This window comes from Sylvia atricapilla, chromosome 16, assembly GCF_009819655.1.
Source record: "Sylvia atricapilla isolate bSylAtr1 chromosome 16, bSylAtr1.pri, whole genome shotgun sequence".
Taxonomy (NCBI): Eukaryota; Metazoa; Chordata; class Aves; order Passeriformes; family Sylviidae; genus Sylvia; species Sylvia atricapilla.
In genome coordinates, this window is record NC_089155.1 from 1,026,674 (window position 1) to 1,045,595 (window position 18,922).

General features: G+C 50.6%; 1 protein-coding gene across 1 annotated transcript in view; it reads right to left on the reverse strand.

Moving 5' to 3' along the window:
• CHD6 (chromodomain helicase DNA binding protein 6) overlaps window positions 1-18,922 on the reverse strand; it is a 93,098-nt gene that overhangs the window by 56,088 nt on the left and 18,088 nt on the right. Inside the window, 1 exon segment of the mRNA XM_066330502.1 lies at window positions 117-172. Coding sequence (XP_066186599.1) covers window positions 117-149 — 33 coding nt within the window. The 5' untranslated portion in view covers window positions 150-172.

An 18,922-nucleotide genomic window follows, 5' to 3' on the forward strand; every position in this document is an offset into this window, starting at 1 on the left:
AAGACAACACTACCCCAGCCTCCTTCCCACCACACATCAGTTGCAACAATTTCCACATGGGACATGGTCCTCAGGCCTTGACAGAGGAACTGGGAGAAGGAGAGAGGGTCACAAACCTGCTTTTCTTTTTTCTGTATTTTCATTATCATCAAATCTGGGATGAATGTTATTTCTGCAAGACACAACACAGAAAAAATTCACAATGACAAGACTGCTGAATCTGAGGCACTCCATATCTTTCTACTCACCCCTCCAGGAGGCTGAGCCAACCCCAGGGCTGCTCAGAGCAACAAAGCTGCCAGAATGAAACTCTCAGGGACAAGCTTAGGGACATCTGCTCTGCTGAGCTACGGCAAGAGCCTAACCACAGATATCGCCACAGCTCAGGGCCATCTGAAACCCACTGGCCAAGACCAACATGGCAGCCATGGTCTCGGCAAGAAGAGGCATGTGTGGGGCTTGCACAGAACACACTCCAACTCCTCAGAGCCCCAGGTATAGCCCAGGCCCTGCTGAGAGTTTTGTTGGATGCTGCCAGCCCTGCAGCAGCAGAGGGAAGTAAACAAACCAGCCTCTGCCAAGCAGCAATGACAGCAGAAACAGACTGGAGAGGCTGCAGGAACTTGACACAGGCTGCAAGCCCATGATCATGGAAGAGCTGCTTTGGGGACAAAGACGGGGCAAGCAAGGATGAGATGAGCCATGTCTCCCCACAAGAGCCCCAGGTGCAGTGCTGGGCTGGCTGTGTCCCCAGGCCTGTGCCTCTGCAGCAGAGAGGGCTCATCATGAGTGGCACCCACCTTGCAGCTCACAGGCAGGATGAGCTGAGGGAGGGGTTATTTCCAACAACTCCCCCACACCAGGCCCGATCAGAGGGGCCGCAGTTGCAAGTCCAGCTCTTAGCAGCACCTTAGTGCCAGGGGGAACCAGGTCCCCACATCGTCCCCCTCCAGTGGACCAGTGAGGGGTCTGTGGCAATGCAGCACCATAACAGCTTTCTGGGGCAAACAGTGTTCCCTCAGGCTCTCTGCAACTGTGGCTGTGGTCCAGCTTGGCCAGCAGAACTTTTTAGCTCATGTCTGCAATGGCCACAGCTCCCAGGCACTGCCAGAGCAGCTAAACTCAAACACAGAGGAACAGCACCCAGCACCCTCCCCCAGGCTTCATGCACTGTTAGGACCAGGCCAGATGGTGAGCTGACATGCACATGCCTAGGCCTGATTTGTCTGGGGACTGGGCATAGGTTGGACACTGCCAGATGCAAGAGAAAGCTGGCCTCACTGCCTCCCTCCCACCAGTGCTGCAGTGGCAGGAAGGCCAGGAGCAGCCCCACCACATGCAGGGTCAGCATCGGAAACAGCACTGATCCTGGGTGGATGGGGCATTGCTGCAGCTCCCAAGGATGAACATGCTAAGACAATCAAGAGGACAGGGTAAGGTCACAGTCTGTGCTCTTCCCACTGCAGCTCCAGCCACAGCACACTCAACAGAGTTGTCAGCAGTAGATGCTTTTTGGGCAGCCAACCCTCAGCAGTTGTCTGCTCTACAGTACAAACAGGTGCCAAGGAGCTCAAAAGTATTTGACAAGTGTTTTAAGACAGAAATCCCACAAACACCTGCCTCTCCTTTCCCTTTGGTACCATGCAAACCCCACTCTATGAGGCATGAGCCAGACTTGCTGGCACAAGGGTACAGCTTGCACTGCTGCCAGCCCACAGGCCAGCCCCAGTGACCTGCCGATACTCCCATAGTCTTCTTCCTGGCAGGAACACCAAAACCCAGCAGGTCGTACAGGTGGGCAGTGCTCAGGCCAGCAGGAGGTGACCAATTCCACATGCTGATGCTGGTCCATGGCTTATGCCACCATACTGAAAAGAGACAAAGGCTGCTAACTCTGATCCTGGCTATGCGGCATAGGCCAGGCCATCCTAGCCCATACCTAAGTCAAGTTAGGTGGGAGCAAGGAAAGGCACAACATGAACAGGGAGGAGTTTCATGGCATCTGTGAACAGGACTTCTTCCTCATGACTAAGTGTCTTGAGACACTTAGACTAAGAGGATGGTTAACTATCCTACATAATTTTGGGGGGCTTTTGATCTGTTTTGTTTTGTCCCCGGGGGTGGCTGCTGTCCCTGCCCCACCCCCATCCTTCTGGGCTCTGGGACTATCACCATGAATGGGAGCTAGGCCGGGGTTTGCAGAGGGAGTTGGGGCTGAGGAGAGGGGCAGTTCTTCCTTTTTCCGCATGAGCTGTTGGACTGATCATGCAGCTGGTGTCTCTGACCAAAAATCCTATTTCTTTTGGTTTTGGGTTTTTTTTCTTCAGCACTGTGACAAGACTTGCTAGCTTGTTTATTCTGCTGCTCTGCTGTGGGAAGCCAGGAACCAATAAATGCAGCACCGGGACACAGGGACACCCTCATTTTTCCACTGAGGACTGCCACCCTGCACAGTACAGATTTAGGGACCAGCCAGCACTGGTGAGAGATCCCACAGAGTCTCTCTCTCGCTCTGTTCAGGAGCTGGGCTACTGCTCCCCAGCACCCCCCACCAAGCCCCTGCTACTGCACCAGGTTTTTTTGCTACCCTTTTTACCCTCAGCCTGATGGGAGGTCCCATGGTCCAGCCACAGCTGCAGAGCTTCTGCTACCTCTGGGTGAGCCTGCCCTGCTATTCCAGCCTGCTGCTCCTGAGGTTCCCGCTGCAGCTCCTTTCATTATCCAGAGGCGCACAGGGAGCGGCTGCTGCCCGTGAGTTCCCAAAGGAAGGCCCTTGTCCATCCCCTCCGCCAGCCCCCCGCCATTGCCACGTGTGGAGAGGGGCGGCCAAGCCCACGCCACAGCGCCCCCTGCAGCCGCGGGGGAATCATGGCACCCGCCCTGCCCGGCCGGGAGCCAGCAGCGCCCCTGCCGGCTGTGCCCGGAACTGCACCAAAGGGGAAGGTGCCTGTGGCCGGGAGGAGGCTGGGACTGGGTTTTGGGGGACGGAGTAGGGTTCCAAAATTTCAATATCTACCATTTATTAAACTTTTTTTTTTCTTTTTCTATGCCTTGCAGGCACCCTTATTTTTTTTGTGAATAAACAGTGTTTTTTTCAGTTTCACTCCCTGGTATCCATTTCTCTCACTGGCAGAAGAAAAATGAGTTACTGAAGCCCTTTCTCTTTAGAGGAAATGCCCATTCCAGGGCATTTTCTCCTGAAATTTGTCTCAAAACCAAGACACTAGGCCTGTCCTGTACAGCCCCTCCTGTACTGCTACAAATGTGTCCCAGGACAGCCCAGAAAACACAGGGCTAAGTCAAGCTAGAAGACACGTGCAGCTGCCGCATAGGTGCTCTCCAGGAAGGATCACACAGAGATTTCAGACCAGGTGGGTGTAGCAGCTCAGAACAATCCTGCTGGGCTTCAACAGTGAGCAGTCCCATCCCAAGGGTGTGCTTGGAGCCAGATGTGCAGGAGACATGGGTTTGGTTTATTTTTCACGGTGGTATCTTTCACAGTGCTGCAGGAGCCTCCAAGGTGCTCAGTTTACCCCTCCTTGCCAGCAGCACAGGAGCACACTGGTCTTCTCCCACCTGCCTCAGCCTGGCCCCCAGCAGGGCCTGCCAGCACCCCCCCAGGTGAGCTGCTCCTACTCCAGCTCTGCTTCCCAGATCTCTCCTCACAGGTTTTAGAAACACCATATTATAGAATATGCTGAGTTGGATCAGACCCATCAGGATCATCAAGTCCAACTCCTGGCCCTGCACACATTGCCCCAAGAATCCCACCATGTGCCTGATAGGATTATTCAATTACTTCTTGAAATCAGACAGGCTTGCTGCTGTCACCACTTCTCTGGGGAGCCTGTTTCAATGTTCAATTTTCTGCTGGAGTAACCCAGAAGATGGATCTGGGGTACTCCAGCGCTTGTGGGAACTAGCACTCTCTTCTTGCTCTCTGTTTTCTTCCCATCATCAAAAGCCTGTGAAATCCCTCAGAACCCTGGCAAACCATGGGATGCCTTCTGTGCTCAAGGAGGCATCCCTGCTACTGCCTTGCCCCAAAGAATCACTTGGTGCCACTGAACTTTAAGTACATGGCACACTCCAAGGGTCTTTGCAGGCCAGCCAATCTGCTGCTCCCAGAGCAGAGCAGAACTTACACCACCCAAACAACTTCCAGGCTCTAAGCTGAGCCCTGGCACCTAGCATTACAACTCTAAGGTGCCTGTGCATGTCTCCAGCTTATATAGCTCTGGGTTCAGCACCAGGACAGAATCCAGCAGCACAGGACTCTCCCACAGCAGGAAAGCAGGACACTGGTAGCATCCATCTGTACCACTCCTCTGGGAACCACTGCATCTCCCCAGTCCAGCTCTGTCCACCTCCAAAGCCTGGGAAGGGCCACTGCCAGCCCAGAGAGACTGCGGGGCATCTGCAGTCCTCTGCTCCTATCCAGCAGAGCTAAGGTCCCACATGGAGCACACAGGAGTTTTCACTGAGACCCAAGAGATGCCAGGGAAGGAGAAAGGTTCAGACATTGTCTGCACAGCAGCAAAACTTCTGGCAAGGTAAAGTCAAGATAAATACCTTGCTAGAAGCCCTCATCATGGGGCTAGCCCAGGCTGGAAGTCTCTCGTTCATGGCCCACAAGAGGCCTATCACTCAACTCAAGGTTTTCAGGGTGCTTTTTTTTTTTTTAAATAAGAATCAAATGAAAACCCTATATTGTGCATCACACACATTGAGTGGCCTAGGCCCCAGCATGCTCATTGCCTTTTGTACAGTGTTAGCTCAGGCACCTGCAGCAGCTGAACGAGGGCTGGAGGATTCCCAAACATTTTGTGCTGCAGTGAGTGGCTCTGCTCTGCTGCCTCCAGAGCCCAGCAAAGGGCTGCAGGACCCTGCTGCCACTAGTCCTGGTGCTGTCACACAGCCCTGGCCCCTGCTCCCATGGGCTCCTCTTCTGGCACCACCCCACCCCACCTCCTTCCTTCCCAGGCACCCAGCACTCAAGCAGGGCAGGATCCCAAGCAGGCAGCACTGGGCTGGCAGGACAAAGGCTGCAGGCAGGGAAGGGCAGCCAGTGCCAGGAGCCAGCTGCCCAGAGGAAAGAGCTTTAGCCTTGCTTCATAAGCCTCAGCCGCAGCAGTAGGAGACCAAGCACAGCTTCTTCACCAGGATAGGGAGCAGGGAGCTGGGCCATGCCACACCTCCAGCGCTCCCAAGAGTGGCTGACAGGGATTTTCCTGGGCTCGCCAGCAGAAAGGAGAGCCAAACTCCCACTGCCAAAGCAGCCCTCTGCCTGTAGCCTGACATTGTTCTTCCCAAGTGTATTGGTTTTGCACAGCCTGGTTTTTGGTATCTGGGGGGCCACAGAAGCTGCTAGAAGCTTCCACCATATCCGGAAGAGCCAATCCCTGATGGCTCTGAAGACGGACATGCTGCTGGCCAAAGCTGGCCTAATCAGAGAGGTTGGTAATGCCTCTGTGATAACAGATTTAAGAACAAATCAAAACGAAGTCACAGGTTTTTGCTTCTAGTCAGAAAAAGAGGAGGAGGTGAGAACATGTGAGGGAAACAACACAGTGACACCAAGGTCAGTGAAGGAGAGGGAGGAGGGGCTCTAGACACCAGAGCCGAGATTCCTCTGCAGGCCATGGCAAGGACCATGGTGAAGCAGCTGTGCCCCTGCAGCCCATGAGGATCCACAGGGGATGCAGAAATCCACCCACAGCCTACGGCAGTCCACAGGGGATGCAGAGATCAACCTGCAGCCCGTGGGGGAGGTGCTCACACCGGAGTGGGTAGATGCCTGGAGGAGGCTGTGATCCAGTGGGAGACCCAGTGGAGAGACGGCCCCTGCTTCCAGGCTGGAGCAGCCTGTCCTTGGAGGACTGCACCCCGTGGACAAGTGACCCACAGTGCAGCAGTTTTGGGAGGCCTGTGTGCCCGTGGGAGGGACTCATGCTGCAGCAGATTTGGGCAGACTGTGGCTTGTGAGATTGGAGTCACGCTGGAGAAGTTCATGGAGAACTGTCTCCTATGGGAGGAACCCCACAGTCTCACAGAACAAGGACTCCTCTCCCCGAACAGTGGAAGGAAACCTCAAGTGATGAACTGACCAAACCCTCATGCCCTTTTCCCTGCACTGTCAGTGGAAAGAAGGGAGGGGGTTGAAGGAAGAAAATGTGTTTTAAGGGCTTATTTGATTTCTCATTATTCTCCTCTGACTCTGTTAGTAATAAATTCACTTTGCAACTTTAAGTTGAGCCTGTTTTACCCTTGAAGTATTTCTCCCAATCCTTATCTCAACTCATGAACTCTTTGTTAATTTTTTCTCTCCTCTGCCCAGCGATGGCAGGGAGAGAGTGATCGAGTGGCTTTCGTGGGTGCCTGGCATTGAGCCAAATCATGTCAAAACCATGGCACAAGGGTACCTTTGGACCACGTTGTGGGGCAGGATTACCTGCCCATTCCTAATATTTGTTTTCTCCAGGGTGTACAACATGACTCATGAATAACTATTCCCACGTTGAAGTCGGCATCAAGGAAGGTCTTGCAGTTCCCTGACTGTGGCAGGCTGCAGACCACCCTTGACTTTGGGGTTTACAAGAGGCAGCACAGAAGCCCAGGCACTAGGCAAGTGAAGCAGGGCTGGCAGCACTGGCACACAGCAACGCAGGAGGAACTCTTGGCCAGCTCACTGGCATGCTCTGAATGGGCATCCGGACCAGGGAAGACAAGGGCACGGGTTAAAGACAGGACATGAGACAACAGAGGACAGGAGGAGGTGTTTCTCCCTGACCAAAGCAAAGCAGCCACTTCTTGGCACAGACCTTTGTTTCTACTCAGACTCACACCCATAGACAGCTGTGGAGGACACAGCCAAACCCAGAGCAGCTCCCTGCACAGCACCCACTGTGGTACCAGCAGGATGCAGCCACCAGGCCATGTGCCTCCTCCTCTCAGAAGCAAGCACCACCCAGAGCCACAAACAGCCACCTGCCCTTGGAAGGGAAATGCCAAGGAGTCCTCACGACAGGCCATAGCCCAGGACAGACTGTGCCCTGAAAGCACTCAGCTTAGGCCACAGTCAGCACTGGACAGCCAGGAACAGAATGGGCAGATGCCTCTCTCTCTCAAAGAGTCAAGAGGAAACATCTATAGGTCTTTCTTCTTCTGTCTGTGCCCAGCTTGAGCATACCAAACTCTACACAGACATTACAGGCATTCATGCCCCATTGCTCTCAGAGCCCACCTGCTTGGCACAGCATGCAGAGCAAGAGCCAGACCGGCCCTAGAACAGTGTAGTCCCATATTCAGCAGCAGTCCCAAACCAGCAGAAACATCTTCTGTATGCTCGGCCCTCTTGCTCCAGCTAGTGACAGGCACAAAACTGTATCACAGCCACCATGCACCCATGTATTTCCATAGAACTGGAGCCATCTGTCTAGATAAAATAAGGCTGGAATATCAGTTAGATCCAGAGGAGACAGTTTAACCTCAAGATCCGCTTAATCTGCTCAAGGATAGGAAGGCTCATCAGAGACACCTGGACAGACTCAATCAATGGGCTGAGGACAACCATGTCAGGTTCAATAAGGTGAAGTGTCAGGTCCTATACTTGGGTCACAGCAACCCCCTGCAGCTCCAGGCTGGTGGAGAAGTGGCTTGATAACATTTGCAGAAAGGGACTTGGGGATGCTAGCAGTGTGCCCATGCAGCCAAGGAGGCCAGCAGCAAAAATAGTGTGGCCAGCAGGACTAGGGAAGTGACTGATCCCCTGTACTTGGCACTGGTGAAGCACTTTGAGTACTATGTTCAGTTTTGGGCCCCTCACTTCAAAAGGGGACAAAAGGACGTTTTGGTTCTGGAGCATGTCCAGCGAAGGGCAACACGGCTTGGGAATGGTCTATAAAAATGTTTTATGAGAAACATCTGAGGAAGCTGGGTTTGTTTAGTCTTGAGAAGGCTCATAGGGGGAATTCTTCATTCCCTCCAACTCCTTGACAGGAGGTTGCAGTGAGGTGAAGGCTGGTCTCTTTTGCTGTGCCAGCAGTGTGAGAACAAGAGTAAATGGCCTTAAGTTGAGACAGGGGAGATTCAGATTAGATATTAGAAGAAAATTTTCATTGTTAGGGTGGTCAGGAACCAGAATAAGTTGCCAGGGAGGTGGAGTCACTATCCCCAATATTTAAGAAGGGGCTGGATCAGGCACTGGGTGATGTCATTTAGGGGTTACAGTGGTAGCGCTGGGTCAGCCATTGGACTTGATGATCTTTAAGGTCTCTTCCAACTTTGATGATTCAATGACCAGGATACCCACTCCAACCATGTGAAAAGTCAAGAAAAGGCCCTACAAAGCCTCTACAGGTGTCAGGAGAGAGCCCCTGGTCTCCTGTCTGCACAGAGCTGGCCACAGAAAGGGCACCCTGAGAGGACAGCAGCACCCCAGGTCCTCACAAGGCCCTGCTCCAGCTCCCAGGCTGACATGCCATTTCAGTGTGTGGAAGGCTCCTTTAAAATGTGCTGGCAGGGTCCAGAGTTACTGTGGACAGATGCGACCCTCCAGCATTTAACACACTGTACTATTCATAATGCTTAGTTGGTTGAAGCATGGTGTTAATAATGCCAAGGCTGTGGGTCTGATCCCCATACGGACAATTAATTTAAGGGCTGGACTCAATGGTCTGTGTGGGTTCCTTCCATCTCAGAGTATTTTGTGATTCTGTGATAACCCTGTGGAGCAAGCATCCCTTCCCATCATTTCCTAGGGGACAAGATGGACAGGACAATCACATCTGCTCGGGGCTGTGGTCTGCTTTTGCCTGCTGCAACCAGAGCATCCTGCCTGGCCTCAGAACCAGGAACTTGTCCATCATCCTAAAGGGAAGCATACCACCTGCTAAGGAGCACCACCACACTGGTATGGAGATATATATGAACAGAGAACCTCACTTAACAAGCTATTTCCATACTAATTAAGAATTTGCAGATTAAAGAGAAACTCTAATCTCAAATGAGACAGCCCAGTTTTCTAAATAAACTTATGGTTTTCGTATGGAGATCAACATGCTGTCACTAGCACATCATGCAAGTGCTGCAGGTTTATAACCATAGTCACAAGTGGAGAGTTTTCATTCTCCATGCTAAGTTATTTTGCCTTTTTACAGCTTTTAACTGATACATGCCCCACCCTCATGCTGAAATACCCCTGCACCAGGCAGACATCAAGCACTTTCAGCAGCCAAGGACAAGCCCTCCATGAGGTCATGGCACAACCTCCTCAGCAAGCCCCTAACGCCAGGCACCACACACACGCGGTGAGCACACCAGAGTGGCACACGCTGGCAGGCTTACCATGCACTAGGAACTGTCTTGTTGCATTTCAAGAGAAGAGCAGAGGAGTGCTGAAAGATGTGCTTTGTCCCTCTCCATAAGCAGCCCAAGTCGCTGTGGCACAGCCTCTACACAGCATCTGCTGCTAGCAATGACGTTTTCAGTAACACAATTTGAGGCACATCAGCTCACTATTCTCCTCCCTTGGATTTATCTTTATTCTTCTGAAAGCACAAGCCATTCCTACACCAGACTGAGGCCACCATGCCATTATTTCCTTTTCCTCTTCCTTGGGCTCCTCTAGCAGCTGCAGTATCCACGCAGAAGCCAAGAATATTATCAGAAATTCCACAACTGAACCAACACCAATCCAAGACTAAGCACTGACCATGTGTTCTCTCTCTCCTACCAGCCTTCCCATATGAGCAGCCAAAGTCTCCTCTGCAGCTGGAGGACAGATTTTCCCAGTTCAAAGGCTGAGGCACAATAACATGTGCTCTCAAAATCCTATGGACATGCAGCACACTCCAGCCATGCAGCCCCAACACCAGCACCACGAGCATTCTGTGAAAGCAACCACAGCTCCCTGTGAGGGGCAATCTCCTATATCTCATTTGTACATCCAGCACATGTCCTGCAGAGTGGTTCACCTCTGTTTTCCCTCAGAAATGGGAGAAGATCTTCTCAATACTATCTTCAGAGGAAAAGGGACACTGAAAATGAGCTGACAGCATAGGCACAAAGAAGCCACAGTGGCTCTGACTAGTCAGCCAATAAATGGACAAGATCTCCAAGGCTTGAGAAGAACTTTTAACAGGCACTGCAGAATCACGCTTGCCAAGTCTGGAAGAGGAGGTCAACATATGCTCTAGAGTGATAACAGGGTAACAGGGATATATACCCAAATGCATGTGCAAACTACTCCTCTCAGCCTGGCTTAGCCACAGTGCTTGCAGGGCATCTGAGGTGGAGCCTTGGGAATGCAGTCTTGGCCAGGGTGTGCTGCGCCCAGCACCTTTGCATGACAGAAACTCATCCACATAAGCAGAGACAAAGGAACACGCCACTTGGAAACCACAGCACATGGGAGGTAGCACTGCCTTTTGGAACTGTCACAGACAGCTGTGAGCAGCCCCAAGGACTGACCAGGACAAAGCCATCACAGATGAGCCACTGCTGAGGATGCTTTTCAAGATCATACCTGACAGAAAGACAGACTGCCATTGCCTATATCCTGTTGCATGCCAGAAGGAGAAGTGGATGCTGGCATGAAAGTCAGAGTGCCTTTCCAGACTTTCTACCAAACAACATGTCTCCACATCAAAGTATCCAATCTCCTGCTTGCTCAACACCACCTGATGAGAATCTAGCTCTGAGCAAACAAAATGCGCACTTACTCTCAAGTGCAACCCGACTGATGCATGTGCTGGGCACCATAAGCACAGCACCAAGGACATCATTTGTATGTGCAGCTGCTACACCACTTTTAGACAGGAAACTTGTCCAACAGCCACCCAGCAGAATGAGAGCACTCAGATGAAGCCAAGCCAAGAGATGCTCTGAGCACCCTTCTGCATGCATGGTGGGAGCAGGTATCAAATGTACGGCACCCAAGGAGTAGCTGGATTCAGTCCAGAGCACAACAAACAGGTACTAATATACACTCCAAGTGCAGGATCCTGGCAAGCAGGACTCATGACTGGTAGGACTCATTGCTCCTACAGGGTCCTGCTCTGCCCTGATACCTGCAGCACCTTGCTGTCACTGTCCTGGGTGTCCCACAAGTTCCTTCAGCAACCCATAACAGTGTACACTTCTGCAAACACAGCCTCACACATGCCAGTCAAGGATTTTACAGCAACATAGGCAACACAAAGCTATGAAGCATGGAAATGAAACAAGAGGTGTTCAGACAATACCTTGACAGCATCAAACCTCCTCAAAGAGGCCAGCTCACATGGGCTTCAGTTCTCCTCACACTGTCCTCTATTGTTCTAAACCACTATGTTCTCTTGAAATTCACTGCCCAGGTGACACCCCAGCCTCAGTTCATGATTCTTTTACCAGACATCTTCCAACAGCCATTGGCACCATTCAACACCAAAGCCCCTACTGGGGTTGTCCATATGTCACACAGCATGGCCCTGTGTCACTGTTAGGGACACAAAAGAACCACACTCACTCAGGTTGAGAGGTGAGCAGAGAAAGAGAAAGTTTATTATGATTTGGGGTTTAAATGGGATTTGGGATTTGATTAAGGATTGGGAGATGAGAGGAACACCTCTCTGACTCCAGTGTTAAATTCAGCAGTCTATCACAGACTGGTATGTGAAAACAAACTACTTTGTTTATGCTAAATGCGTGAGAGACTCCATTTGAAATATGTAAACAATATCAAAAAACTAAAGAATCAGGGCGACAACCCTGCTCCTCAGTGCTTCATGAGCCTTCTCTCCCAGCTCCATCCTGAGCTCCCATGAGGGACAGTGCTGGAACACGAAGCCTGGATTTCTTCACCTACCTTGCTTCTATCTTAATATTATTTTGTATTTTTATTTCTGTCCTGTATAGAGGGCTAAAAAGAGCAGACAGGCAGCCCCATGGTGCAAAAGCAGGAGGAATGCTGCATGTGATGGACCCCAGCTCTCCTGCTGCTCTGCATACCGGGGACTGTGCTTTCGGGAAGCCCAGCCTGAGGTCAGAAAGGGCTGAAGGCGGAAGAAAAACAGCACTCACCCTTTCTGTATTCAATCCTCAGGAAAATTCAAAACAAAACTCTGCTTGGAGTGATCAGCAACTCCACAGCACATCCAGTGCTTGCAAGGGCTGGCATGACTGAACAAATGGGGCAAATTCAGGAGGCTGGGGAAGGCTCAGAGTAATTGGTACCCTAAGGAAGAGCTCCTTGTGAGATCAGTTTGTCCAGCGTGAGGGATGCCGGGACACACTGCACCTCACTTCAGAGCACATTCCTAAGAGGAGGTACCCAGCACTACCAAGAACAGCTTCCAGACTCTTTTCTTCAACTGTGCTCTCCCAATGAGAAAGTATCCCTGGCTTTTTAAAAAGCCTCTGGAAGCACATCTCTGGCTACACTGGCTGCCCAGAGCAAGGACCAGCCCAGGAGAACATTCACAGCCCCTCTGTGAGGCTGACTAGGCAGCAGAGCTACCACAGTGTCAGGTTGACCCAGCACACTTTATTCTCAGATCCATATTTGCCCCAAGAGTAGAACACGTCTGAAATATCACTGTTACCATCTGATCTGAGAAGTTCTTGGGCCACAGCAGGCTGGGTGAGATGCATCTGTGGCAGCACCCTCTGAGCAGTTCCCAGTGTCCCCATATGCACCCACTCCAGCATGTCCTACGTGATCACTGCCATTGCATGTGAGGTCCACAGAGAAACCCCCAATGCCACTGTGACTATGAGCCTGTAAGAAATATTGGGAAGTCACAGTGCTGGAAGCAGGAAATCTAAAACAAACTGCCACAGGACACCAAGGAATTCCTAGTACGTGGTTTGCAAAAATAGTTACAATGCTAGCATGCCTGCAGCTTGTCACAGCATGGAAAAAACAGCTCTTCAGGGTCCTGCTTGGCCCACAAACAAATCTCAGAGAACCTCAGACACATCTCACAGCAGTCTCAAATCCACAAATCAAAAAATCCCTTGATTTAATGTGATATGCATATTCTTGGCGAGGTTTTGAAACTCAAAAGACAACAGAATCTCAAACAATACTCTCTAATATTAATTAAATTTACATACATCATAGCTAGCAGTCTGTAACCACAGCAAGTAGCATGCATTGTTTTGCTACTTCAATCTGGCTGGGAAGATGCTGCAACACACCCCTCCTCGCCCGCAGGCTGAGAGCAATCAGAAGGAAATCCTGAAGGATCAGCTCCAGCTGCACAAAGCTCCCAGACAAACACTAATGTGTCAGCCCAACAACCCTGCATCCAAAACTGTCAGTGTTTAAATTACTGCAGAAGAATAAATAATTTCTAATACTGTCTTGAATTCAATGCAAGACATATTCTATTTTCCATCTGTTAAAACCGGCTGGGGAGGTGTTTCTCTCCTTATACCTCCGGGGGGAGAGGGGGCGGATGCCTTCTGTTAATGGGCCAGTTGTTAAAAGCAGGTGGGGGCAATATTCTTTTTGTCTTCCAACACCCATCCTCCCTCCGGGGGATATCTGCTGTTAATGGGCCATTAAGGCTCACTACATGACTGATAAAATTACATCATCCCATTGTGAGATGCTCCACCCCGTAAGAGGAGCCAAGCATTCCTACCTGATAAACACTGAGACTCAGAACAACAGGACAGCCTGTTTTCCACTAGAGTCCCAGAGGAAGACTGGATTCTTCTAAACGATCATCTCTACTCCAACAGAACCACATCTGTCACTCCAGGAGGACTTATTTTGGACTGCTCCCAACACCCTGACCAACACGGTGTCAAGCTGTATTCTAACTCTGTCAGCGTTTCTAGGATTTTTTTTGTTTGCCTGGGTTTTTGTTTTTTGTTGTTGTTGTTGTTTGTACTACTACATTTGTATTTTTTAATATTCCTAGCAAAGAACTGTTATTCCTATTCCCATATCTTTGCCTGAAAGCCCCCTTAATTGCAAAATTATAATAATTTAGAGGGAGGGGGTTTACATTCTCCTTTCCAAGGGAAGCTCCAGCTTTCCCTGGCAGACACCTGTCTTTCCAAACCAAGACAAATATTTATCACCTTGTGTGATAATGACAACGAGCTCTGTGTGAAGCTTGCCCAGATCCAGATAATTTTGGGAATGACACCACAAGTGAGCCTGCACAGGTGGGGATGTGGACTGCAGGAGAAGACCCACCACAGCCAGCCCTGCACTGCAGGCTGCTAATGGAGCTCCTTCTCAGAGACCAGCCTGGGTCCCCCAACCCAGGACCCTACCCAGGCCAGCTGTAAACTCTGAGAATAGTTCAGATCAGCTGCAGACAATCAGGTAATTGCCCTGGGGATATGAAATACCAACTATTTTCAGTTTTCTGGGAGCACTGTTGGGCCAGGGGATGCAGGGTGCTGGCCATCCAGTCCGGGGGGAGGACGGCTTGAATTTGTTATACCCTCTTATTGTTGTTTATCCCAAGGAAAGTAAAAGGTTTGCAAGAGGACTTAAACCTCAGACTTGCTTTATCAAAATAATTTTCCAGACTGTAGTTTTTATAGGAAAATATGAAATATGCAAATTTTCCACCCAACTCTCAATCCTGACATTTCCCACCCCTCCTTACAGAGCAGCAGGGAGCAGGTGCAGTCCCAGCGCAAGGGGAACGCAGCACTACTGGCCAAAGCTCTGAGGGGCAGCCTGGATTGGAGCTCATACTCCTCATCACAGGCACTCAGCAATCTGCTTTTGGCTCCTTTTCCATCAAATCTTTGTAGGGTACATTTAGAAGCCACATGATATCCCTAAAACTGTTTTACAGGCTGAAAAAATATTTGTCTCTATAAAGAAGTTCCTTTACGGCAGCATGAGATGTCAGTTCCAGACAGTACTGCCTACACACCAGGGCAGCAGCAGAAGCATCTGCTGCCCACCTCTCAAAGCAGCACCTCTCCCTCTCTCCAGAAGCCGGATGTCTGGGGTGTCCATGGACTTTGCTGTGTTTCAACCACACCATCTCACATCTCAGGAGGATATTTAAAGGACCACCTGGAAACACTCAAAACGAAAATACCACAGTGAAGGTCTAACAATTGCTATTAACTAAACTTCTGTAGGTGACTGTTCCACAAGAAAAAACCTGCCCACTAACGCTGCATACTAGAGGCAGCATCATAATCCAAATCTGAAGCTTGGATGCAAAACTGGGAAGAGCAGACAATCTGTGCTAGCATCCTTCAACAGCCCTGCTGATGAAAGGCACGTCTGCCTGTGGGAACTCACAGTGGTCAGAACATGGGTTCTCAGGCTCCAGGCAGTGGCTTGAAGCCTGTAGGAAAGCCAAGTACAGAACTCTCTCAGTCTGGCCTGGGAAATCATAAAGACAAACCTAAAACAACCCTTGTAGATACCGTTCTCCTGACACCTGGTGTTTTTCTAACTTGCTGTTTACTTGTAAGAAGACAGTCAAGTGGTGTTGCTCTAAATGACCTATCATATTCATCGTACCAAAATACTGTATAAAAAGAATATGTCTTTCAATAAACTTTGCTATAATGCCCTCCGAAAAAAAATCAAAGTTCCATGTATCGTTACTCAGCCGTCCCGAATCATACCAACAGGCTGCCTGGCATCCCTGTGGAGCAAACAAGAAGGAAGGAGAAAATTAAGTAAATGTTGCCCAATCCCTGTCTGACTAACTTTGAAACAGTAGTTTTCTGACTTAAAAAAAAAAAAAATTAAAAATCCAGAAATATGCACATAAAACTTTAAGGAACCCCAGCTCAACCCTGTTCTGCATCACTGGCAACCCTGGGGAGCAGGTCCTCGATGTGCATAGAACAGCTGTGGGAGTGAGGCTGTAACAGCACTACCAGGGCACAGAACAGGGCTCCTCTGGCCTGTGAGAAGTCTCCTCTGCCCAGCCTTGGCTGGGCTTCGGATGTGAAATTAAGGTTAGGGCTGATGGAAAGCCAAAATTCACAGCTTGAGAGGGGCCAGAAAGGGCCCATTAGAAGAAAGAAGGAGCTGCTAAAGACCTGTGTTTGCAGACACCTTCCTGAAGAATGACCTCGGCAATAAGACTAGACTTGGGATAATGCTGAGACAAAGTCCAGAGCTGCAGCTGGAGTAGGGCTGCAAAAGTACATGGCAGCTACCAAGAATGTTGAGCTGGGAGAAAACACTGGTTCTGGCAATTAGTAGAGAATTTCTCTACAGTTTCTCAGGAAAATCAGCACTATGGCTGAGAAAAAGAAAACCCAGGGGTGCTGAGGCAGCAGAGCTCACCTGAGTAAAGAAGTAACTGCATGAGGCCTCACCTGGGAAAAAGCCTCTATCAGGAAAAAGGCTGGGGAGCTTAGCTAAGGCTCTGCTGGAAAACCAGCATTGACACCCAGAGTCTAGCACTCCTGGGGCTGGAAAGGGATGGCAAAAGGTAAAGAGGCTGGCCTGGGAAATGGTTTGGAAGGTTCCCTACAGTTCAGCTGAAAAACAGCTCAGATCAGGGTCTGGACTAAAAGGAAAGGTTACACCATACGTGGGAAGAGAGGTTGCCAAGAGACCCATGTGAGATACCTTTTGCCAGGAAATAAATGGCTGCAGGCGTTTCCTTACATCCCTTCCTCACAGTCCACAGGCACACACAGGGTCAAGTTCAGAAGCAAAATGCCTGGTGTTACTGCTGGAGCAAAGCTGGAAAGCAGCTGCCAAAGACAGGTGAGAGCAGCCCAGAGTCCCAGGATGAATGAAAGCTTTGGTGTGAGCTATGGGTTAGGGGTCTTCCCTGCAGTTCTTCACAAAAAAAAAAAAGAGGCTTGAGTGAAAGCCAAACCTTACAGCTGAGCCAGGGCTTCAAGAGCAAGCAGGAGCTGGCAGGACAGCTGGGCTGGGTCAGTTTTCATCCAGGCAATGGTTGTGTAGCCTTTTTCACCGCTCTGTAGAAATGAGTGCTAGTGCCAGGATTAGGGTTAGGGCTGTGAGAGGGACAAAGCCTAAAGCTGCACTTGGACTGTGGCAGGAAAAGGGCTGCCAAGACACATGGGCTGGAAGAACTCAATCTGGCTTTCCACGTCTAAGGCTAAGATGGAAAGCAAGAAAGCTAAGGCTGACAGAAAGTGAAAGCTTAAAGTTGCATTTGAAACAGGGCTGGAAATGGAATGCCAAAGATTATTTCAGTTTGTCCGGAGCCCTTGTCTAGGAATCACCTTTTGTACAGCAGTTCTTGTCAAAAGGTTCAGCTATAAAATTAGGTTCGGAGTAACACTGATGGAGAGAAGAAGCTTTGACATACAGCTGAAACAGGGATGTCAATGGGCTGCCAAAGTGAAGTGAGGACCTGAAAAGACAGGGGCTTAGAGAAACCTTTGGTCTGGAAAATGGCTCAGCAGCCTTCTCTAGAACTTCCCCAGAAAGGAAGAGCTAGGGTTGAAAGAAAGCCTGGAGCTGCAGGCAGAGCTGGGAGGGGGCCAGAAGAAGGAAAAAGTCTCAGGTCTGCCCACCTGGCTTCAGGGCCATGTCCACCCATTCCCAAGAAAACGAAGGCTAGAGATGGAACCGGATGATGAGAGACAGGACTGTTGGAGTAGGGCCAGAAGGCAGTTGCCAAACGCCTGGAACGGGAGAAATTTTTATCCATGCAATGTCTGTGTAATGCCTGAGGGTCCATGTCTTAGGCTCAGGAGGAGAACAAGGAGAATGAGGACAAGGTTTCAGAAAAAGACATTTCTCCATTTAAGGCAACACAAAGCCTGTGGTGGTGTATCTTGGTTTGAAAGTATCTGCCAAGGAAGATGGAAACCTGCCTTGGAATGGAGAATATGACCCCCTTCCATCTGAATTATTATAACTTTGTAATTACGGGGCTTTCAGGCAAAGATATGGGAGAAGGAATAGCAGTTCTTTACGTGTGTGTCTGTGTGTGTATAACAAGGCAAACAAACAACAACCCCGGCAGCAACACCCAAGAGCCCAGAGCCCCAGTCCCAGCCTTCTCCCGGCCACAGGCACCTTCCCCTTTGGTGCAGTTCCGGGCACAGCCGGCAGGGGCGCTGCTGGCTCCCGGCCGGGCAGGGCGGGTGCCATGATTCCCCCGCGGCTGCAGGGGGCGCTGTGGCGCGGGCTCGGCCGCCCCTCTCCACACGTGGCAATGGCGGGGGGCTGGCGGAGGGGATGGACAAGGGCCTTCCTTTGGGAACTCACGGGCAGCAGCCGCTCCCGGTGCGCCTCTGGATAATGAAAGGAGCTGCAGCGGGAACCTCAGGAGCAGCAGCTGGAACGGCAAGAGGCCCCTGGAGGCATCAAATCAAAGTGTAGCACTAAGCCCTAAGCGGTGGCAGAAGCAGCAGGGGCTCCCAGCAGGCACGGGATGTTGGGTAGTGTCCCAAAAAGCCCACAGCAAGGGCAGGGAGCAGCGGGCCTGGGCAGAGGCAGGCGGCTTCCACCAACAGCTGCCTCCAGGAAGGGGGAGGGGGCCGGGGTCCCCTTCCCAGTGAGGTCGGGTGTTGGAAGGTCCCAGTTCAACAGCTGCTCCTGCGAGCAGAAGCTCACCCACAGCAAGCAGCGAGCAGTGCAGGACAGAACTCTGCGGTGGCAGCAAATTCTCCCCACAGCAGCAGCCCGCCCATCCTCACCTCTGACGCCGAGGGCGAGTGAGCGAGGAGCTGAGCCCAGCCCCTCACCCAAAATCTTGTGGTATCTCTCCCCTTTGCAAGACAAATGCCTAAAGTCAGCTGCACCTCTCTCCACCATCTTGGCCACTTCTTTTGTCTCTCCTAAGTCTCCTCATGATCTCTTAGGCAACAAAGGAGAAAAAGGAGAAAATTCTCTAAGAGAAAAAAAAGAAAGAAAATCCTAACCTCCAACATGGTGTCAGGCTCCCGCCCTCCTTCATTCAGGTACAAAGGCAATAGAGCACAGCTACAAACAGAAGTTTTAAAA